We start from the raw sequence: 21478 nt of genomic DNA, 5'->3' as shown, positions 1-21478 counted from the left end.
TAAAGTTTCAATATAAATATAAAAAACTGCTTATTGGAATGGACAGCTAAGAACAATAACCCATTCAATATAAAGTTTCAGTAACCACAGATCAAGGACATTACAATGCTAGAATATCCTGTAAACAAATTTGTAGCTGTGTTTATTCAGATGATCCGGAGAAAAATCGAACAGAAGCGAGAAATGTTACACGAGAACCCGAAAGAATGGGTCACCTATCAAATGAACGAATGTATAAAGAACGGCCTAGAGATGGGAAAAATTCCAGGCAGGTATATGGAAAACTATTGTTAGGCTAGGTCCTAAGTTCCTTTAGTCGTTGTATTAATTCTCCATCCTCGTGCAGCGAGTGCCGAATTTACCCGATTTGCAGCGTCTGCAGTGTCGTTGAGGGGAGAGTAGCTCCAACTTTCCGATATCTGTGAATCAAGAGATCAATCTATCAGGAAAGGTTTGATCTGCAATGTCTAAGTAATAATGATCAAAAGGAAACCATAGGATTGTCAAATTTAGTTACAGACAGTACTGAAGTTTACTACATGAATCCTGAAAACATAAGGAAGATAACTGGACTTACAACTTCTTTACCGGTGAACGGCCTGACCACTCCTTGTTCGGCGAGGGACTTCTGGAAGTCGGCAAACTTCCACGTGCATCGGTCAGCTCCAATCACGTAGACGGGTTTCCTTCCGAGATTACAGACATGTCAGACAAACAGATGAGCAACGTGAATGGTGTTCTATCATATTAGTTTCTAGTGTGCAATTTGTACTTTAAACATACCCAGTACTGCAAGCCTCACTCAACATACTAACCGAGTCTGCTGTTATTACAAAAGCGTCAGCCCACGCTAGATGCCCGAGATGCGGGTTTGGTCCTATGTAACATAATATGACAAATATCTTAGACAAGGTTCTATAATACAGAGTAATTATCATATATGTTTTCAGAAAAAACAAGGCAACTGAGGTACCTTCACCATCCCAAATGAAGACTTTAGGATGGGTGCTGAATTCTTCCACCAAAAGTTTGGATATCTAACATCATACCAGGAAATATGATCATCAAATCCAAAAACAAATAAATAAAATGTGAAATCCCACGTCGGTTGGGAGGAGAACAAAACATTATTTATAAGAGTGTGGAAACCTCTCCCTAGTTGACGTGTTGTAAAGACCTTGAGGGAAAGGCCAAAGAGGATAATGTCTGCTAGCGGTGGGCTTGGGCGGTTACAAATGGTATCATAAAGCTAGACACCAAGCAATGTGCCAGCAAGGACGCTGGGCCTCGAAAAGGGGTGGATTATGAGATCCCACCTCGGTTGGGGAGGAGAACGAAACATTCTTTATAAGGGTGTGAAAACCTCTCCCTAGTAGGCGCGTTTTAAAAATCTTGAGGGAAAGCCCAAAGAGAACAATATCTACTAGGGCCTAGATCATTACATAAAATAAAATATAAATCAAGTGATCAGGTATCGATGGACACCTTCTCTGGAGTTCGACGTGAAAATGAGATCCTAACACTTCCACAGCTCCACAGAACGTTTTGCAGCATAGTAGCTAACTGCTTTGCAAGATCGACGTCATAGCGACAATTGCCTGTATAGATCATATAGATGCAAGGTAGGGTTGGGTGATAATAATATCAATACAAGAACAGTTTGGATTTGAAAAAGGAAAAAAATCACACAATTTGAAGTGATTCCAAGTAAGATTTGCACATGATCTTGGTCAACAACCATTCTAACGTTTTTCTAGAACCAGAAGTAAAAATATTACTTGATGGGCCTCCAATATTAACAACGAGCAGTGGTTTTGGAAGATAAGCCAATTCATCATGCCATGTAGAAGCTGCACTTCTAAGTGCAGCAAAATCAGCCCGATGAAGAGCTCCAACCGTAAGAACCTGTGGATCAAGGTTCCAAATGATGAACAAATGCAACAATCAATAATTGTCATTGTTTTTCAGTGTGCTATGGCATCAAGCATATATGCGGGGCTAAGACTTACCACATTTTTTCCAGGAGGTTCACAAGGCGTAATCCACCGGCGAAGCAACCAAGGAATCTGTTGTCGTGCTTGAGGAGTCAACGAGTAATAATCGTGACGAGGAGCAATTACCAAATCAAATCTATCTAACCGGGACCTCGGATGTTGAATCTGAAGCAACACATAAAGATTTTAAGCACCTGATTAATGGTAAAAGGCATAAAGATTAAGACTCCAGATAGACAAAAATAAGTTCAGACCTGACAATCTCAACAATTATACAGAGAAAGGGGCTTCACCTGGACAACAAAAACATTTTCTGGAGCAAACCTTTTAATCGAGCTAGCAACTGAAATGGTATCTCTGCCAGATGCGATTACAAGCAATGGGCCATCCCTAACAATGATATAGTAGCACATGAAGTGAAGTAATTAGAGGACAGCCCTGCATCTGATCAGGAATTAGCTGTAAATTTAGTAGTTTCATCTAAAAAAATTTAAGAAAAGCCACCACCAGACACAAACTATACAGATTACAGCAAACTATTACAATATTAACTCTGTCTTCTTAGCCTTTGGAGCTAATCAACAACATTCAATTTAATAAAACCACTCCACTGGGAATATATCCCATAGTTTTCAAACTAAATATATGATAAAGGATTCAGATTTTTATTTGAGGAACAGTACTCATAACCTCAAGAGTTGGAAATGTCGGTCGAGACATTGGATTTACCAACAGGCAAAGGGTTCAGAACTTCTAGAGACCATTGAAATGGATTGTATGTAACCCCATTTTTCTAACATGCCATTAGAAAGAATGTACGAACGTACTTATCAAATGTTTCACGTGCCACTTTTGCAATTTGCTTTGCATCAGCTTCTAAAACGTGTGATAAGCCTGCAAATACCAATTCCATCAGGAATACCTTCTAGAGTTTGATGTAGGATAACTAAAGGATCAAGTCCATATAATTGCTATAGTTTCTTGTAATTAGGAACATTTATTCATATATAGTTTACATCAGCCTGTAAACCCCTATTTTACTCGTTCAGTCGATGACTTACAAGTTGACAGAATAACTACTCCGGCCGTGTTTGATAATCATTTAGTTTTTAAAAATTAAGCTTACAGACGCTGTCTCTATCTATGAGTTTGTTTGTTTTGTTATCTACTTTTTCTTGGAGTGTTTTCAAAATCCAAGGCCTTGAAAACTAAAAAGAAAATGGTTTTAAAAACTTGTTTTTGTTTCTAGAGTTTAGCTATGAATTCAAATGTACTCTTAGATCCTTGACGTTTTAGAGAGTGTTTATTCAAATGCCAGAGAAATGATCGGCCGGACAGAGGCTACGACTGCTTTCTTCCCACCGCGTCCTTCAAACACCAGTGGTACCATTTCTTGTTTCGACTACTATTGTATGTTATGATAATTTTTATTTGTCTTTTCGGAAATATGACAACCGCAGTAAAGAATGGTGAGAAAATAGGCACAATTTTCAAACACCAAAATAACTAGCATACAACAAGGAAGGCTATGATACTAACCCCTATATCAGCTTCACTTTCGAAGAATCATTTTTATAAGCAGTTCACTTCATAACCAATTCTCGACATAATTTACTAGTGAATTGTGAAGAATTAGCAAGCATTACCACTTTTCTTGGTCAGCAAAGGCATTCCATTCTTCCCTTCTACTTTTATGCTAGAATCACCAAAAATTTGCCTGATAAAAATGTCCAATTTCTTGTGGACAGAAACTGGGAGCCAATGAAGCCACTTATTGATCCCTCCCCTTGGCCTCATAACCCGCTGCACAGAAAACATAGACGAATTACAGCCGATGAATCCTTCAAATAAGCTGAGTTATAAAGCTTGCACGCAAAATCAATCCCAACTGTTCATATCCATTCGTAACACGAATAAATCACACATCGAGAGTGCACATAACTCTGAAGTTAATTGAATTAACTGGTCTATTATGATCAAACTTGATTAAGGAAGTGGGTGACCACCAAAAAATTGATTTGGGAAAGGCATAGTTTATATAAACGATTGAGAAAAACAACAATATACTCACGTAAAGAGAGTGCCGACCTGAAAGGCCGAGAGCTCGAACCAAACCTAGGCACTGGTTCTCCGCGCCGGGGAAGCCATTTCCGATCACGACGGCCCTCCTGATGGCGCCGTATATGCCGCCATCGAAGATCTCCGGCACGCGGGATGAATCATTTGGAGGCTCCGGAAGTCTGATCGGTCTCATTTACAGTCCAATGCCCTTCACAATTAGTAAGGTATACAAATAATTTTTTTTGAAGCTTAGATTGAAATACTAATAAAACTCGCAATTTGCATTACAAATTAAAAATATTTTATGGTTTAATGAAGTCAATTGATTATATTTTATTTTGTATATATGTAATGAAACGAGTCGGGTTTTTTTTATTGGGCCTAGTTCATTAGAGGCCCAATAGGAACAAAAGCCCATTTAGCTCTGTTGTGTTTACTTCTTCCTTCCCCCGCGAAAAAGTTTCTGTGATTTTTCTGTGAAGCGACGATGTGGGCAAGCGCTGAAGGAGGGCCGCCGGAGGTTACTCTGGAGACTTCCATGGGTTCTTTCACCGTTGAGGTACTCTTTCGCTTCTCATTTATTTAGTTCTTTGTTTAGCTTCTCGTCCCGCTAAGTTTGAATTGAGTTTTACTCTTTATAGTTGCTTGTTTGTGGAATTCAGTTTTTCTTTGGTGCAAAACCGAGAATTAATAAATTAAGCTCATAAAATGTTGTGCTGTTGATGCTGGATTATAGCTTTACTTCAAACACGCACCGAGGACATGTAGAAACTTCATTGAGCTTTCTCGGCGAGGTTATTATGACAATGTCAAATTTCACCGGATTATTAAGGTTTGTCTCTCCTTTAGTGGTGGTTGTTTAGCTGCAGGTTGATCTCTTGAAGGCTTAAGCAGTCTTTTACTCCATGAGGTTTGGTCATTTCGTGTAGGATTTTATAGTGCAAGGTGGAGATCCCACAGGAACTGGACGGGGTGGGGAATCTATTTATGGGTATGCGTTTTCTTTTTATTGTATATCAATAGTTTTAGTTCCAAGTAAGTGTTCTTCATTTTATCGTGCGGTTCTCTCGCTGTCTTCACACGAGTGAGTACTTGAGTTGAATTCTGAGGTCCTTGAGTATTTATTTCAAGGTATTTACTAATTGGGTTTTCTTGACGTGTTGATGTGTTTCAGTAAGAAATTTGAGGATGAAATAAAGCCAGAGTTGAAGCATACTGGAGCTGGTATTCTATCAATGGCAAACGCTGGTCCTAATACAAATGGAAGCCAATTCTTCATCACTCTTGCCCCTTGCCCATCCTTAGATGGTAAGCACAGTTCTAGCTATTCTTGTACTCTTCTTAAAGTTATGTCAATCAATTAATATGCATTTCACTAGGAAATGATGTAAAAATGGCTTGCTTCAATGAGTAAGAAAGAAAATAAACTATACGGGTCTCTTTTTTGCATTTACTCCCGACTAATTTCATGACCCTAGTTGATTTTGGATGTAACCACATGCTTTATATTTGCAAATGACAAATCTATGTTACGGGTTGCAAGAACATTTTGGAAGGTTCGAGTTCAGAAGAATGAAGTACTTGAGTTCTGTCAACTTTAAATACTTTATGAACTGCCTCAATGTTTCAAGTGTAGGGTTTTGTACTACTATTTAAGCTTTTTGAATACATCACTAATCGGATGGGTTCATTGAATGCTTTTCAAGGAGTTTCCAATTGAAGCTATATGAACTCCTGAAATTAAATCATCCTGAAATTTAATCGTAACATGTTTCTGTGGAAGTCTGTTGAATACTAATATTTCTTCTATCCATCTTCTCTATTTCCAGGGAAGCACTCCATCTTTGGAAGAGTTTGTAAGGGAATGGAAATAATCAAAAGGCTTGGCAGTGTACAAACTGATAACAACGATAGGTATGCCTTCTCTTCTGCTATGCTTCCATTTTCCTTGTACTTCGACTATAGAAAACTGGATTTTTGTTGTCTTTAGATCAGTAGAGCTTATTAATCAATAATCACCTACTTGATATTAAATACTGAAGAGAAGAATATTTTTTTTATTAGAAACAATTTCCACTCTAATTAACGGACAAGTACCAGAAAGGTACATGAGCTGGATACGAGCTAAGTAAGAAGTGAACATAAAAGCTTTTTTTTTAAATATCTGTGAGTGGGGGTCACCTTTGCCCATGGGACAAGCACCTAACCTACTACATTTAGTTGCCAAAGTAACTTGTTGGATATTAAATTCTAGATAGGTGACCATCCTGACTTGAACTTACTCCTTCTAAGCCCTTTAATATTTACATGGATCTTTTTCATCTCTAAGCCAATTTAGGGTGGTTGTGTACATACAAGGATTTCAACTAGGGAATTATGGACACCTTGAATCTTGTTTCAGCAGGTTACTTAATGAAATAGTAATAACAGAAGGAAATTTTGAATTGGAAGAGAATGGGAAGATGAGTAAAGAGAGAGTTATGAGTATAGGACCCCGAGGGTCCAAAGTCCATTTTGTATCAAACAAGGTATTCAATGATACAATTCAAAGCAAATATTCAAGAGGAAACCACTCTTCAAGCTCTTAATTCTATACCTCCTAAAATTTGAGCTAGAGTCTTGTTATTTTGTACTGAACAATTCTTTCTTGATGGTCATCTTTATCAAGTCCTAGATCTTGAGCCTCTCACCCGTCTGAGACACCATCTATTTTCATTTAATATTTAATTAGGCTAATCCACCTGATTACATATCGAAGCTAAAATCCATGGGGGTTCTTTCCACGCTACCAACTTCTATGTCTTAGAGGAGGCAACCATTCAGATGCGCTCCAAGCTTGTGAACGAGGATCTTTTTCAATAAAACTCTTGAGTTCATGAAGAAATCTCCAACTCCACTCAGAGATAAGTTAGGTTCCGATGTTTGAGATTATGAGGTTCAAAACCTCCCTGCTCTGTAGGATGAGAAACTATCATCCCTAGTTATGTGATAAGATCAAATAACAGTTAAGTCCCTAGGGATATCGGCGAGAACAGATTATTCCAAAATCAAACTTCCACCCTTTGGGTTCATTAATATATTTTATTGTTCCAACAAGTTGCTCAAAATTATCTCATTTTTAGGCATCTAAAAATCACTAGGAGAAGCTTTTCCCCTTGAGGCATCCCGAAATAATTAAGGGGCCAACTCCTCAGGATTCATCTGATATTAATTGCTTGTTTCTAGAAAATAGATTCTACAATATCAATGCCAGACGAAAAACTTATTAGAAGGTTGATTTTCAAACTCAAAATGTTAAAACTGAGTGTAGCCAGTTGGTTTTAGAATATCGGTACCCTCTTTGATCTGTCTGTCATGTCATTGTGTCGATGAGTTGATAGATCATCTTTGAATTTCATCTTTAATCTTTTAAAATCTTCAATCTTATTCTTCCTGCATATATTATTTTCTATCAAGTCGATATTGTCGCTAAACCTTTAAAAAAATGATGTGTGAATTTCAAAATGTTACTTTCCAAGAGGCTATTTGGTCTCATTTAAACATCAAGTATCTGTAACTGAATTAATATCATATACTTTGGCATCTCATCGTCATCTTGTCAAGATTTCTCTTGCATCAAGATAGTAAAGGCTTGATTGGGAAAAAAGAAGCCCCATGCTTTTATTATAGTATCAGAGTAGATAAGATGTAGTTTCAGATGGAATAATGGTTTCGTTGAGGCTAATTCAATTGTCGTTTTTTCTGATACAGACCCATCCATGATGTGAAAATCCTACGGGCATCAGTTAAAGACTAAAGCTTTTCAGTTATTAACTTTTGGCACACTCGTATCGTTGAATCGACCGTGTATGCAGCAATCAAAACCGAAAACAATGTATTTTCTTTTCATGATGGAAGGAAGGAATGGAAGAATTTCCATGTTAGTTGGTTGAAGAAAGAGTAGAGGGGAAAAGGACCTTCCAATCTCATCAAAATGGTATTCTAAACTCATAACTTAGCATATGACTGACATCTCTTTATATGCCAAGTATGAGTTTGTGGGTTTTCCACCCATCATAATGCCTGACACTTCTGTATTCAAATCGTGAATGAACAATGCTTTATTTGGAGTTCTTAGTATTAGAAATCTTTTGAAATGGGATTGACATTGTGCGAAATCAAACGGATTGAAACTAACTAGGAATACCTTCTGGCTAAACGACAGATGGAGTTGGTTTGTTCGTTTGGTTGATTTTTTAAATTTTAGCTTCTTTTATGTTTGTGTTTGATAGATCTCCAAGCTTTAAAAATTATTTGATAGGATTTTTTTTTTTTTTAATAAAAAAACCCCTCTTTTGTCAAATGAATTACAGTTGTTAATGTATTCGTTTCTTCAAAAATTAACTAATTTATTGGTTAAAATTGAATTTTGTGTCTAATAATAATAATTTTTTTTATCCTTATTTTCTTATTATTATAATTGATTTTGAATTATTAAACCGATTTTCAACATAGTACAAGTGGATTTAATTATTTAAAAATATCTCTCAAACATGCTTTTGTGACAGCATATCAAATACGATAATTCACCAAAGGGAAAAATAGTAACCAAAGGAACACAACTGTTTTGTTCTTTAACATAGGGACTAATATTTGGGGAAGAAAATAAATAATGATCGCGGCCAAATTTTCAAGTTATAATTTTTGAATAATTTAAAAAAGAGAGCGAATTGTAAACAACAAGACAGTTTGGCCGAGTGGTCTAAGGCGCCAGATTTAGGCTCTGGTCCGAAAGGGCGTGGGTTCAAATCCCACAGCTGTCAATGTTTTTCATTTCTTTTTCTCAATCTATGCTCGTCCTCATAATTAATTCATTGTTCTTTAGAAGTTTATCTGAAATTTAATCCAATTTAGAATGTAACTTAAATAAATAAAAAGGAATCCATAATTCTTAAAAATTAAACTAAAATTAAAGGTTTGGGGCAAATTCATAATTTGAGGAAACTTAGAGGACGGTCAGGTTATTTTACTCACTCATTCTGAAAACCCTAGCTATATAATTAAACATCATCTTCTACTAGAGCTGTATCACGTCGAAGGTCGAAGGTTCAGACAAATTCTCGAAAACCCTAATCTTCCCCTGCAGATTCCAGTTCATTACTCGTCATCATGGTATTTCATCATTCTTTTTATTCTTTCGTATTACGACTCCCGTATTCAATCACTGAAAATATAGTTTCAGTCACCGGCGGATTATAATTGCTTGATTCAAAGTAAATGTAGGGCAAGTCTTATGAAAAACTTCGTAACTAGAAAATTTCTCGGAATTTATTCGAAATATGGTATCTGTTTGTAGCATCCCGGGAATGAAGAGGGAAAATTTCCACCTCTGTTTAATTTTCGCGTGCTATTCATTTTCGTTGCATTGCTATTGGGGTTCCTCCGAATTTTCGTTATAAGCACATATTTTGAAGTAGCTGTGTGCATTGAAGTTTAGCTAATGGCTTACCCCCTTTGTGATGTGTATTCTCTAGTCGAGAAGGAAGACTAGGGAGCCTAAGGAGGAAACTGTCACCCTTGGCCCTGCTGTTCGTGAAGGAGAGCATGTCTTTGGTGTCGCTCACATTTTTGCTTCGTTTAATGACACTTTTATTGTAAGTGATCTTCATTAGATTCTTCATCTAAGTCCTTGGTTGATTTTTTGTGTAATTCTGAATGTTCCATGCATGAAATGCAGCATGTGACCGATCTATCTGGTAGAGAAACACTTGTCCGCATCACTGGTACGAAATCTGCTCCACTCAATCTTAAAATTGATTCTGGCATTGCTATCGGGCTGCGTTTTGACTCATTTCAATGGTTTCTTCCTCATGGTCATGTGCACGGTTTTCGATTGATCATGGTCCCTGAATTTCACATTCAACTGTCTTCATGATTCACTCTTCTCCATCTTCTGAGTTGTTGTACTTATAGTTATATCTTTTCTTTGTTCAGGTGGTATGAAGGTGAAAGCTGATAGAGATGAATCATCTCCTTATGCTGCCATGCTTGCTGCACAGGACGTTTCTCAAAGATGCAAGGTTTGGGCAATAGTTGGTTTTATGTTTCTTTTGATCCAAATGTTCTCAGTCTAAATGATGAAAACTGCTCTATAAATGCTAAGAGTAATGCATTTGTATGGATTGGCTTGCTTTTGAGATAACTGGCTTTGTATTATTGTGTTTTTTCTTCCTGTGAAACAACATATTGGATGATCACCCTGACAGTTGAGCATTTCTTACAGGAACTTGGCATTACTGCTTTGCACATAAAGCTTCGGGCTACCGGTGGTAACAAAACCAAAACTCCTGGGCCTGGTGCTCAATCGGCTCTAAGGGCCCTTGCTCGTTCAGGCATGCGAATTGGCCGTATAGGTACATAAGATTCATACTCACATCACTTCTGTTTGTTAGTTTTTCTTGAATGAAACTGAAGCATTTCATGTTCACTAAAAATGAAATATAGATGTGTACTCCTCAAAAGCCAATGGGGTTTATAGGCCAGACTTCTCCAATGATCATTTAATTGATTGCTAGTCGAGTAGTGGTGTATGAATGTCACACCATTTTGAAGTTGAATATATAGTGTGTTCCATAGATCTTTGTATTGAGTTTTTGAAGTTCATGATCTTTTGAACCAACTAGCATGCGTGTGAGATTGTTATTTTTACACAGTTTATTTTGTGTTTACAGAGGATGTAACTCCAATCCCGACGGACAGCACTCGAAGAAAGGGAGGCAGGAGAGGAAGAAGGTTGTAATTTTCCTTCTCTTATGGTGGATGGTGGTGGCAGTTGAATACCATAGTTTTGAAGAAATTGGATATCTGCTAAATTGCGACGATTATTATTGATGTTCTGGTTATTGCTTCTATGAACATTTTTGCCATTTTGATTCATGGACTTTCGAAGACGAGTATAGCACACTTTTTTGCTGCCTTTTGTTAATTTGATGATATCCAATTTCTCGTTCAAACAAACGGCCTCTAAATTCATCACTTCATTATTTGTGAATAATGATTGAAAACTGTTATTGTTAGCTTTCATTTGTTTTTTAACTTCTAAATCTTTGAATTTAGTCCTCCAAATTGAACTCCCAATTCGAGTGTAGATGGTCTGATGGTTTTTAATTTAAGTTTTTTTCAATAAAATTATCATTTGAACTAAATTGATTATTTTAAAAAATTTGAATTTTTTAATAAATATAAATATAATTACTCGGGTCGGTTGGGGACGGGGAGGATCAGACGATAAGAACCCTTAAAAAACCCTGATGTCGAAGATCTCAGACTCGAAGCTGATAGCCGCGACACCATCAACTATATCGAGGCTGTTAGATCCAATCCAACCTTATTATGCAAATAAACGAAACATTGTATCTGAAGGCTATGAATGTTGAGGAAGAAAGGGTGTGATCATCCATGATTTAATTGCATTTCCACCTTGAATGTGGGATCCATTAGAACATTTGACATTTCATCATGTAATTGACTAGAATCATATAATTGTTATGCTAATATGTTCGATGAAAAATCAATTTGGAAAGGATCAAAGTGAACTTAGATTTGTTGGCATATGCAATGAATCCCACACATGGACACTAATTAATAGTTATAAAGGTTTAATTCTGACTTCAATAATTCAAATCAAAACGGGGAAAATCTTGATTAAAAAAGCAGAAACCAGAACATCAGACTGTCGAATTAACAGATGAGAACATTCTACCTTCTCTAAAACTATGGATCTCAACAGTGAGCCGCGACAATTTTGAAGATGGCTATGAATCACAATCTTCTTCCTCTCCTGCCACCCTTTCTTCGAGTACTGTCGGTCGGGATTGGAGTCACATCCTCTGATAAGACACCAAAAATTGGGTAAATCAAACAGTTTTGAAGATTGCATGGAAAGCTGGTAGTAGAAAAATACGACAACTTTGAAACATAAAAAAAATAGTTTGCTAAAGAAACCGTTTGAGGAGATATTTTATGAAATTTTCTCACGTGTTTTAAAATATCCCAATTGGAAGCTAGATGCTTTTCGTAAAAAAAAATTTAATGAACACTTGGAATGCCCTAATGGGCTTTAATTCATAATGAAAATGGGTAGGATTCACGCAAGTGTTGACTATCACAAGGTAGCTTGAACTTCAAAACAGAACATTTATACACAATAGCAAGTGCACTTCACGTTAGGATGATATGCCAAATGGAGAGGCTTTTTGTAAGCTTCAAAGTATATTCCATTCTTTCAACAAGAATCTTTGGTTTCTTACTGAAAATAATCTAGCAATTCTTGATAATAATATTGGAAGTAAGAATATGTACCTATACGACCAATTCTCATGCCTGAACGAGCAAGGGCCCTAAGAGCTGATTGAGCGCCAGGTCCAGGAGTTTTGGTTTTATTTCCACCAGTAGCCCGAAGCTTTATATGTAAAGCAGTAATGCCAAGTTCCTGTTACATATTACCGGGGTTTAGAGAGATGATGCCATGGAAGTAAAAGCACTATAATGCAAATGAATACAAATGCACATTGGGATGAAAAGCAGTTTACCACATCAAGATTAAGAACATTGGGATGAAAAGAAACATAAATCTGATTAGTGAGCAAACCTTGCATCTCTGAGAAACGTCTTGTGCAGCAAGCATGGCAGCATAGGGCGATGATTCATCTCTATCAGCTTTCACCTTCATACCACCTGGACAAAGAAAAGATATACCATCCAGTCAAACAATTCAGAAGTCAGAGAATACCAAATCACAAAGGTGGTCGATCGTAAAACACATGGAAATTATCAACCAAAAACCAAGTACATGACCATGAAACCAGTGGAATCACTAAAAAAAATCAGGCCAAAAGTAATGCCAGAATCAATTTTAACAGTGATTGGAAGACATTGCATACCAGTGATGCGAACGAGTGTTTCCCGACCAGACAAATCAGTCACATGCTGCAATTCAAGCATAAAACAATCAGTCAATTGCTCAAAAAATCAACTAAGGACTATAAGAAGAATCCAATAAAGATTACTCACAATAAAAGTGTCATTAAACGAAGCAAAAATGTGAGCGACACCAAAGACATGCTCTCCTTCACGAACAGCAGGGCCAAGGGTGACAGTTTCCTCCTTAGGCTCTCTAGTCTTCCTTCTCGACTACATAATACACATCACAAAGGGAGTAATCAATTCGCTTACCTCATAATTTAGGTTTAGACCGAAAACTTGAAGGAACGTCGATTAAAATGCATCCAATAATCAACGCCGGATTTATTTAACGAAAATTAAACATCGGCATACAAACATTTCCGCTCTCCTTCACTAAGCTTCTGATATAAAAGGAGACCGTATCTTGAATCGAATGTTAATGACAAAAAAAAAAAAAAAAAAAAAAACAGAAGTCATAGGATTCTCTACATTTTCTTCGACAATTATAATCCGTAGGAGATTGAAGCTAAAATTCTAAGGGATTGAAAACATGAATTAAAATGGAAAAAGAATATGATGTAATACCATGGTGCGTGTAAAGGACGGAACTCAGCAAAGTTAGAGCTTCAGAGACTTGGCTTCAACCCTAGATCCACTAGCGCTACACCTGGTAGATGATAGTTTCCTTTTATAGTTAGGGCTTTCAAAATGGGGGCGGAAGAAAAATAATTTTGATTCGCCCCATCTTCTAAATCTGTTCAAATTATGAATTTACCCCCATACCCCTCTCTCTCTCTCTCTCTATATGTATATATATTATAAAATAATTTTTATTTAGTTATATTAAAATTTTATATATCCGAATGAAAATTATAAGGAAAAAAGATTAATAGAATTTTAAATTAAACATTTATATCGAGGGATAAATAAAGTCTTGAAAACCTAACTCTTTATTCATAGACATCCGGAGGAGGCTAATCTGCCATTACAAATTTAATTAAACCAAAAAATAAGAGTTAGTTCTAACATTCTAAGAACTAAAGCGTTTAGTTCACACAAGCACTTCTCATACTCCAAGCGCTTAGATAATCCACAGTGATGGGCTCTGTTCCATTGTTGAACACATGTAAATGAGCATTCTCAAACACTGCCTTCGTTGGGTATACCCTCGAAGTTATGCAAGTTTTTCCTCCTCCTCCAAAGCTCTCTATCACCGAGTGATCAATCTGCACAATAATACATACTTTAGATTTGCGGATACGGTGCAAGAATGCATTGGACTATGACGTTAACATACCAAGCTTCGTAACGGGAGCTTTTTACTAGACAAATCAATGTCGACGAAGCCTGCAAATGTCGGCTTGTATAGTCCATCCTTCAAAGAAGAGCTACACCAAAAAGAAAGAGCTTTGTAACAATGAAAAAGAACATTATAAGGTCCATTTGAGAAGGGGATTGAAGCTACCTTCTTGCATCAGAGCACATAAGAACTACATGATTAGTCTCGGCCTTGAAGATCCTGAAGAACACTGGAGTGAACTCCTCGAGGTTTTCTGAAGCCAGAGTCAGAAGCCCAAAGGGTCCGACACCACCTTGGGCCGTCGATCCCAGTTGACTGCACACAGCTTGTGCATCCACCCAACTTGGATCAAATGCCTCCGCTTTATCCAAACTCGAAAAGCTAAAGATAACTTCAACATCAGCCTGTACAAAGCACAAGAGAGAGGAAAGATTCCATTTTTTAGATACCCTTAGAAACAGATATAGCAGAAGACAGGGTGGGGTCTATAGCTCAAAGGATTAGAACACATGACTACAAACCACGTTGTCAAAGGTTCGAATCCCTCATCGCTCACAACCGATAAAAAAGGGGGCCTTTTCACTCTAGAGGTAGGAAAATTATAATCGGGATAGCAAACCCAAAGTAATGAAAGTTGGGTGTGGGTCTTTATCGGAATAGAAAGGCCTTATCTTTTTGTTAATGTGTTATAAATTAACATACTAACAGACTGACCTGAGCGGCAGTAATTCCTTTAATCTCAACATTCTGTCCCTTCACCAGTTTCTGATGTATCATCATAACCCTCTTCCATCTCAACCTATTGAGCTCCATAACTGGCCATTGTAAGAGCTGCTTTCCATTGGGATCCAACCACACCGTCCTAGGAATCGCCTGCAAAAGGAGGAAAGAAAAGGTCGGCCCAAATACAAAACATAACAAAACAGAGCAAATTCAATAAAAAAAAAAAAAAAAAAAAAACATACCTGAATTCCAGCCCATCCCTTAGAAACATCATCCTGCACACTATCAGATTCATTAGCCCAACCCCACAAAACCCTCCTCTTCCTCATGGGATCGTAGAACGACTTGGAAGCATAGAAATTGCCATAATCATATCTCAGCCCATTCCACCCATCCGCCGAGGTATTGTCCGGAACATACTTGTCCGTCATCGGATAATACTTCCCCACCGTATAATACTCATATCTAGTCATATCCAAGCTCACCTTCAACACATGTTTAACCCAATTCCCGGACACCGACGCGTCCAATCCAAATCTCCCAAAGCGGGCGACTGGGTAGAAATCAGGGCACTCCCACATTCCCGTATTTGGAACAGAATGTAAAGGCTGTTCTGCCTTAGTCCAATTCAAAAAATCCTTACTTCTATACAAATACGCCATTCCCGTCTGCTCGCTCCTGCTGCCAATGATGGTCTTCCACTGACCATTGAAGCTCAACCACGCCGTCGACGGGTCCCGAAAGGCGCTGGCATTGACCTCCGTACCCGGTTCAACAATCGGGTTATTATGCGGTTTGACCCACTCAGTTAGAAGCGGGTCAGCGAGGTTTGCTGGAATGGCGTAGTTTTGTACCTGGCGATTCTGGGAGTCAATTCCAGTGTATAAAATGACGGGCTTGAAGCCAGGGAGGACGGTGGCAGAGCCGGACCAGCAGCCATTGATATCAAAGGGCTCTGAAGGGAAAATCGCGGATTTGAGTGACTTCCAATTGATAAGATCTCTGGAAACTGAGTGAGCCCATTCTATGTCCCTCCATAGAGCGCCTTCGGGGTTGTATTGATAGAAGAGATGGTAGATTCCCTTGAAATACATTGGGCCACTCGGGTCTGCATTATAAAATATAAAAAATAAGGTGTGCACATGTATCCTTAGAAAAATAAAAACAGAAGATGAAAAATAGATTAGATATGATGCAGACAGTTAGGACTTTTGATCTGTTCGGTAAAATGGTAACAACTTATGGAAAGGAGGGAATAAAAATGTAGAAATTACGAACTGTTCATCCAGTAACGGCGAGGTTGAAAGTGGAAACCGGTTCGATAGAGCTGCTTGATCTCGGTGCCGTTATCTTCGAGAGACTGTAATTCAGGGTAGACTTTATGGAGAGCTTGTACGGTGACAAGGCCATTGTCGACGAACAGAGAACAAAAGAATAATCCGAGAAGAAGAGAGAGGAGAGTGAAGAAATTCATTGTGGAATTTGGAGGGAGGAGGAGGAGGAGGAGGAGGAGGAGGAGGAGGAGGAGGAGGAGGCGGCTCTGGCAGTGGAGTTTGAAGTGAAGAAGAAGGAGAGTTTGATGGCTTTTTATAGAGGGAGAAATATAGAGAAGGATATTTGTTTAAATTTATCCTTAAAAAATAGGATAAATTGGTTAACGTAATCTATGTAAAACTATTTACTATAAATAGTTTTTTAATTCAGATTTGTATTTTTATTTTTTATTTTTACCACAAATATGTGAAATTCAAATTTATTTGAATTTTTTTATATTTAATTTAAATGAATTATGTTTTTTTTATTTAGATACAAATGAAAATAATTAATACATAAGTTTGTGTTGGAAGCAATTTAGTTATGGTTCCGTCTATTTGAAAGGATTTTTCAAATTAAATGCTAAGTTTAATGATGAAATTTAGGATTATTGATAAATAACTATTCTTTAATTTATATATTTTTTAAATATTAAAAAATGTCTATTTTATCCATTTTAGCTCATATTTTATAAATGTAATTTTTTCGAAAAAAAAATAAATATGCCACATATAAATGTAGCGTGTCCTTTTATAAATAAAGTGGTATCATATATTCACTCGAATCTCTTTCATTTTATCGATTTTGTTTGGATCCTCATTTTCTTTCGAAAAAAGAGAAGAATCTCTCTTGTTCCTGTTTAGTCCCCCATCTACTCTATCTCAGTTTCTTAGTTCATGTTTAGTCCCCTCTCTTCAGTTTCTCAGTAATTCAATAGAATGAGTGACCGGAGTGAATAGTAGACACAAGTAAATAGTCAATTTTTTATGTCTATTTTCAAACTTTCAATTATAATTTATAACTCAATTTGAAAATTAGGAAGATGAAACCTGAATCATATTTGTTAAGATTAAACATTCCTATCCTTCAATATGGTTTTGGTTATGTTACGGTGAGTTAAAAGAAAATAACTAATAAAGATCAACGAAGAGGGATAGGTCAATAAAGATCTAACTCTTTATTAAAAAAAAAACATGAAATCAAAAGAGAGGAGGGAAAATAACTAATAAAGATCAACGAAGAGGGATAGGTCAATAAAGATCTAACTCTTTATTAAAAAAAAACATGAAATCAAAAGAGAGGAGGCTAATCTGCCATTACAACCTTAATTAAATAAAAAATGCCATTACAACCTTAATTAAATAAAAAATAAGAGTTAGTTCTAACGTTCTAAGCTCTTAGAAAGTTGTGTTCTAACTTAAAGAGTTAGTTCACACAAGCACTTCTCATACTCCAAGCGCCTAGATACTCCACCGTGATAGGCTCTGTTCCATTGTTAAACACATGCAAATGAGCATCCTCAAACACTGCCTTTGTTGGGTATACCCTCGAAGTTATGCAAGTTTTTCCTCCTCCTCCGAAGCTCTCTATCACAGAGTGATCAATCTGCACAATAATACACAGTTCAGATTTGTGAATGCGGTGCGAGAACGCATTGGACTATGACGTTAACATACCAAGCTTCGTAACGGGAGCTTTTTACTCGACAAATCAATGTCGACAAAGCCTGCAAATGTTGGCTTGTATAGTCCATCCTTCAAAGAAGAGCTACACCAAAAGAGAAACAAGAGCTTAGTAAACATTGAAAAAATAAATATAAGGTCCATTTGATAAGGGAATTGAAGCTACCTTCTTGCATCAGAGCACATAAGAACCACGTGATTTGTCTCGGCCTTGAAGATCCTGAAGAACACAGGAGTGAACTCCTCGAGGTTTTCTGAAGCAAGAGTCAGAAGCCCAAAGGGTCCAACACCACCTTGGGCCGTCGATCCCAGCTGATTGCACACGGCTTGTGCATCCACCCAACTTGGATCAAATGCCTCCGCTTTATCCAAACTCGAAAAGCTAAAGATCACTTCAACATCCGCCTGTACAAAACACAAAAAACAATCGATCATATGGGGTTCAAATGCGCCCACAACAGGCCAAAAAGAAAAATGAATTTATCACTATGGGGTAAGAAAATCATGATCGACCCAAAGCTATGGAACTTTGGTGTGGGTCTTTTGTCGGAAATGGCCTTATCCTTTTGTTAATGGGCCATGGGCGGGTTCAGTTGTGAATTAAACAAACTGACCTGAGCCGCAGTAATCCCTTTGATCTCAACATTCTGTCCCTTAACTAGTTTCTGATGTATCATCATAACCCTCTTCCATCTCAACTTATTGAGCTCCATAACCGGCCATTGTAAGAGCTGCTTCCCGTTGGGATCCAACCACACCGTCCTAGGAACCGCCTGCAAAAGGAGGAAAGAAAAAGTCGGCCCAAATACAAAACAAAACAAAACAAAACAGAGCAAAGTCGATAACAAACGGACCTGAATTCCAGCCCATCCCTTAGAAACATCATCCTGCACACTATCAGATTCATTAGCCCAACCCCACAAAACCCTCCTCCTCCTCATCGGATCATAGAACGACTTGGAAGCATAAAAATTGCCATAGTCATATCTCAGCCCACTCCACCCATCCGCCGAGGTATTGTCCGGAACATACTTGTCTGCCATCGGATAATACTTCCCCACTGTATAATACTCATATCTAGTCAAATCCAAGCTCACCTTCAACACATGTTTAACCCAATTCCCAGTCACCGACGCGTCCAATCCAAATCTCCCAAAATGGGCGACTGGGTAGAAATCAGGGCACTCCCACATTCCTGTATTCGGGACAGAATGTAATGGTTGTTCCGCCTTAGTCCAATTCAAAAAATCCTTACTTCTATACAAATATGCCATTCCCGTCTGCTCGCTCCTGCTGCCAATGATGGTCTTCCATTGACCATTGAAGCTCAACCACGCCGTCGACGGGTCCCGAAAGGCGCTGGCATTGACCTCCGTACCCGGTTCAACAATCGGGTTGTTATCCGGTTTGACCCACTCGGTTAGAAGCGGGTCGGAGAGGTTTGCTGGAATGGCGTAGTTTTGTACCTGGCGATTCTGGGAGTCAATTCCGGTGTATAAAATGACGGGCTTGAAGCCGGGGAGGACGGTGGCGGAGCCGGACCAGCAGCCATTGATATCAAAGGGCTTCGAAGGGGAAAGCGCGGGTTTGAGTGACTTCCAATTGATAAGGTCTCTGGAAACTGAGTGAGCCCAGACAATATTCCCCCAAACCGCGCCTTCGGGGTTGTACTGATAGAAGAGATGGTAGATTCCCTTGAAATACATTGGACCATTTGGGTCTGCATTTAGTTTGATAAGAGAAAAGAAAATCAGAATTAATAATAATACAAAAATAGATACGATCAAACGGTTAGAATTGAAAGAGGGAATAAAAATGTAGAAATTACGAACCGTTCATCCAGTGACGATGAGGTTGAAAGTGGAAACCGGTTCGATGGAGCTGCTTGATCTCGGTATCGTTGTTTTCGAGAGACTGTAATTCAGGGTAGACTTTATGGAGAGCTTGGACGGCGACGAGGCCATGGTTGACGAACAGAGAACAAGAGAAGAATCCGAGAAGAAGGGATAGGAGAGTGAAGAAATTCATTGTGGAATTTGAATAGAGCAGAGGAGGAGGCGGCTGTGCAGTGGAGTTTGAAGTGAAGAAGAATGAGAGTTTGATGGCTATTTATAGAGAGAGAAATATAGAGAGTTTAAATTATTTGTTTAAATTTAGTGTAAAAGATAGAATAAATTGGTTAAACTATTTACTATAAATAGCAAAATTTATAAGTTTTTTTTTTTTAATTAAGATTTGTATTAATATTTAATTTTTCTTTCAAATTCAATTTTTTTTATTTTTTTTATATTTATTTTAAATGAATTATGTTTTTTTTTTTATATTTATTTGAAATGAATTATGTTTTTTATTTGGTTGGAAGCGATTTAATTATGTGTTAGTCTATTTAAAATTTAGTTATATTTCAAATTGATCTTGAGACATATAATTGTCACTATAAATAAGAACCATAATTAGGAGCGATTAATATTGACATAATACAAGTGGATGGATTAACTAGCTTAATTCTAAAGAAAAAATTTAGTTATATTTCAAATTGATCTTGAGACATATAATTGTCACTATAAATAAGAACCATAATTAGGAGCGATTAATATTGACATAATACAAGTGGATGGATTAACTAGCTTAATTCTAAAGAAAAAATTTAGTTATATTTCAAATTGATCTTGAGACATATAATTGTCACTATAAATAAGAACCATAATTAGGAGCGATTAATATTGACATAATACAAGTGGATGGATTAACTAGCTTAATTCTAAAGAAAAAGTATTATTGATAGTCTGAGACCATATATATGGATAGATATAACTACTATTTATTTGATCAATACATAGATAAATTAAAAATATCATAACAATAAAATACTCGAAAAAGACTACCTATGATCCATGAATATTGATGAATATATATATATATATATAATTCCCTAAGTTTAATAATGTGAAATTTAGGATTATTGATATCTTAGCCATTTAGGAGTATATTAATAATTATAATACATACTTTAATTACAATAAAATAATAAGCTCCCTTTGACAAATTTTTTAACATAAACAAACTCTATTAAATAATAAATTTAACTATAAAGTTTTTTATTCCTTTCTAAAATCTTTATCTCAAAGATTGGAGAGCGTTTTTCCATTCGGAGGTAAGAAGTTTCATCATCCTTTGTTTTTTCCTTTCAATGGGATGTCCTTTCAATGGGATGGGATCTCTTCTGTTTCATCCGTTCTTGTTTTTTCTTTCTCGTTCCTGTTTTGTCCCCTTCTCCTGTTTTGTCTGAAATAATTATCTTCTTTCTCGTTTCTGTTTTATCCCCTTCATTTCCTCCATTTCTTTCAATTTCATAGTAAAAAGAGTATCTTCTTTCTCGTTCTAGTTTAGTTTCAATTTCATAGTAAGAAGAGTAACCGTATTCTGCCTAAATATTTCAATTTCATAGTAAGAAGAGAATA

General features: G+C 37.0%; 6 protein-coding genes and 1 non-coding gene across 12 annotated transcripts; 3 read left to right on the top strand and 4 right to left on the bottom strand.

The window, feature by feature from the left end:
• Window positions 1-47: 47 nt before the first annotated feature.
• LOC111791216 (mitochondrial fission protein ELM1) lies at window positions 48-4310 on the bottom strand. Of its 6 annotated transcripts, none has more exons than XM_087122484.1 (12): window positions 4066-4307; window positions 3703-3797; window positions 3641-3669; window positions 2822-2888; window positions 2288-2384; window positions 2010-2159; window positions 1779-1905; window positions 1486-1598; window positions 974-1037; window positions 784-877; window positions 578-686; window positions 48-419 (listed from the first exon to the last, which is right to left on the bottom strand). In XM_087122484.1, exons 1-12 carry the CDS (start codon window positions 4246-4248, stop codon window positions 303-305), a joined length of 1245 nt encoding a protein of 414 aa, XP_086978610.1. In that variant the 5' UTR covers window positions 4249-4307; the 3' UTR covers window positions 48-302. The 6 variants fall into 6 exon arrangements, 5 of the variants coding, with proteins under 5 accessions (XP_086978610.1, XP_086978612.1, XP_023528244.1 ...); XM_087122486.1 differs by having other exon boundaries at window positions 4083-4224; XR_002814617.2 differs by having other exon boundaries at window positions 816-877; window positions 3641-3797; window positions 4066-4310.
• Window positions 4311-4471: 161 nt separating this feature from the next.
• LOC111789955 (peptidyl-prolyl cis-trans isomerase CYP18-2) lies at window positions 4472-8191 on the top strand. Its single transcript, XM_023670695.2, has 6 exons — window positions 4472-4614; window positions 4792-4887; window positions 4985-5046; window positions 5230-5363; window positions 5885-5969; window positions 7806-8191. The coding sequence occupies exons 1-6, from the start codon at window positions 4543-4545 to the stop codon at window positions 7849-7851; spliced, it is 495 nt and encodes a 164-aa protein (XP_023526463.1). The 5' UTR covers window positions 4472-4542; the 3' UTR covers window positions 7852-8191.
• Window positions 8192-8777: 586 nt separating this feature from the next.
• On the top strand, window positions 8778-8857 carry TRNAL-UAG (transfer RNA leucine (anticodon UAG)). The gene has a single exon. It is a non-coding gene; the product is annotated as a tRNA-Leu (tRNA).
• Window positions 8858-9046: 189 nt separating this feature from the next.
• LOC111789863 (small ribosomal subunit protein uS11y) lies at window positions 9047-11051 on the top strand. Its single transcript, XM_023670574.2, has 6 exons — window positions 9047-9206; window positions 9569-9688; window positions 9772-9817; window positions 10029-10114; window positions 10318-10447; window positions 10766-11051. Exons 1-6 carry the CDS (start codon window positions 9204-9206, stop codon window positions 10831-10833), a joined length of 453 nt encoding a protein of 150 aa, XP_023526342.1. The 5' UTR covers window positions 9047-9203; the 3' UTR covers window positions 10834-11051.
• Window positions 11052-11711: 660 nt separating this feature from the next.
• LOC111789912 (small ribosomal subunit protein uS11y) lies at window positions 11712-13232 on the bottom strand. The gene is given in 5 exon segments (XM_023670632.2): window positions 11712-11923; window positions 12396-12525; window positions 12685-12770; window positions 12977-13022; window positions 13107-13232. Coding segments are annotated over 5 exon segments (456 nt in total). The 3' UTR covers window positions 11712-11855.
• Window positions 13233-13927: 695 nt separating this feature from the next.
• Window positions 13928-16535, bottom strand: LOC111790027 (beta-fructofuranosidase, insoluble isoenzyme 1-like). The gene is made up of 6 exons (XM_023670790.2): window positions 16300-16535; window positions 15264-16129; window positions 15013-15171; window positions 14464-14702; window positions 14296-14386; window positions 13928-14224 (listed from the first exon to the last, which is right to left on the bottom strand). Exons 1-6 carry the CDS (start codon window positions 16493-16495, stop codon window positions 14045-14047), a joined length of 1731 nt encoding a protein of 576 aa, XP_023526558.2. The 5' UTR covers window positions 16496-16535; the 3' UTR covers window positions 13928-14044.
• A 1146-nt stretch (window positions 16536-17681) lies between these two features.
• Window positions 17682-20077, bottom strand: LOC111790028 (beta-fructofuranosidase, insoluble isoenzyme 1-like). The gene is made up of 6 exons (XM_023670791.2): window positions 19850-20077; window positions 18872-19737; window positions 18632-18790; window positions 18184-18422; window positions 18012-18102; window positions 17682-17940 (listed from the first exon to the last, which is right to left on the bottom strand). Exons 1-6 carry the CDS (start codon window positions 20043-20045, stop codon window positions 17761-17763), a joined length of 1731 nt encoding a protein of 576 aa, XP_023526559.2. The 5' UTR covers window positions 20046-20077; the 3' UTR covers window positions 17682-17760.
• Window positions 20078-21478: the final 1401 nt, after the last annotated feature.

This window comes from Cucurbita pepo, chromosome 3 (genome assembly GCF_057944985.1).
Source record: "Cucurbita pepo subsp. pepo isolate OVF chromosome 3, ASM5794498v1, whole genome shotgun sequence".
NCBI lineage: Eukaryota > Viridiplantae > Streptophyta > Magnoliopsida > Cucurbitales > Cucurbitaceae > Cucurbita > Cucurbita pepo.
The sequence above is the reverse complement of the archived record's forward strand: the minus strand, read 5'-3'. Positions and strand labels throughout refer to the sequence as shown.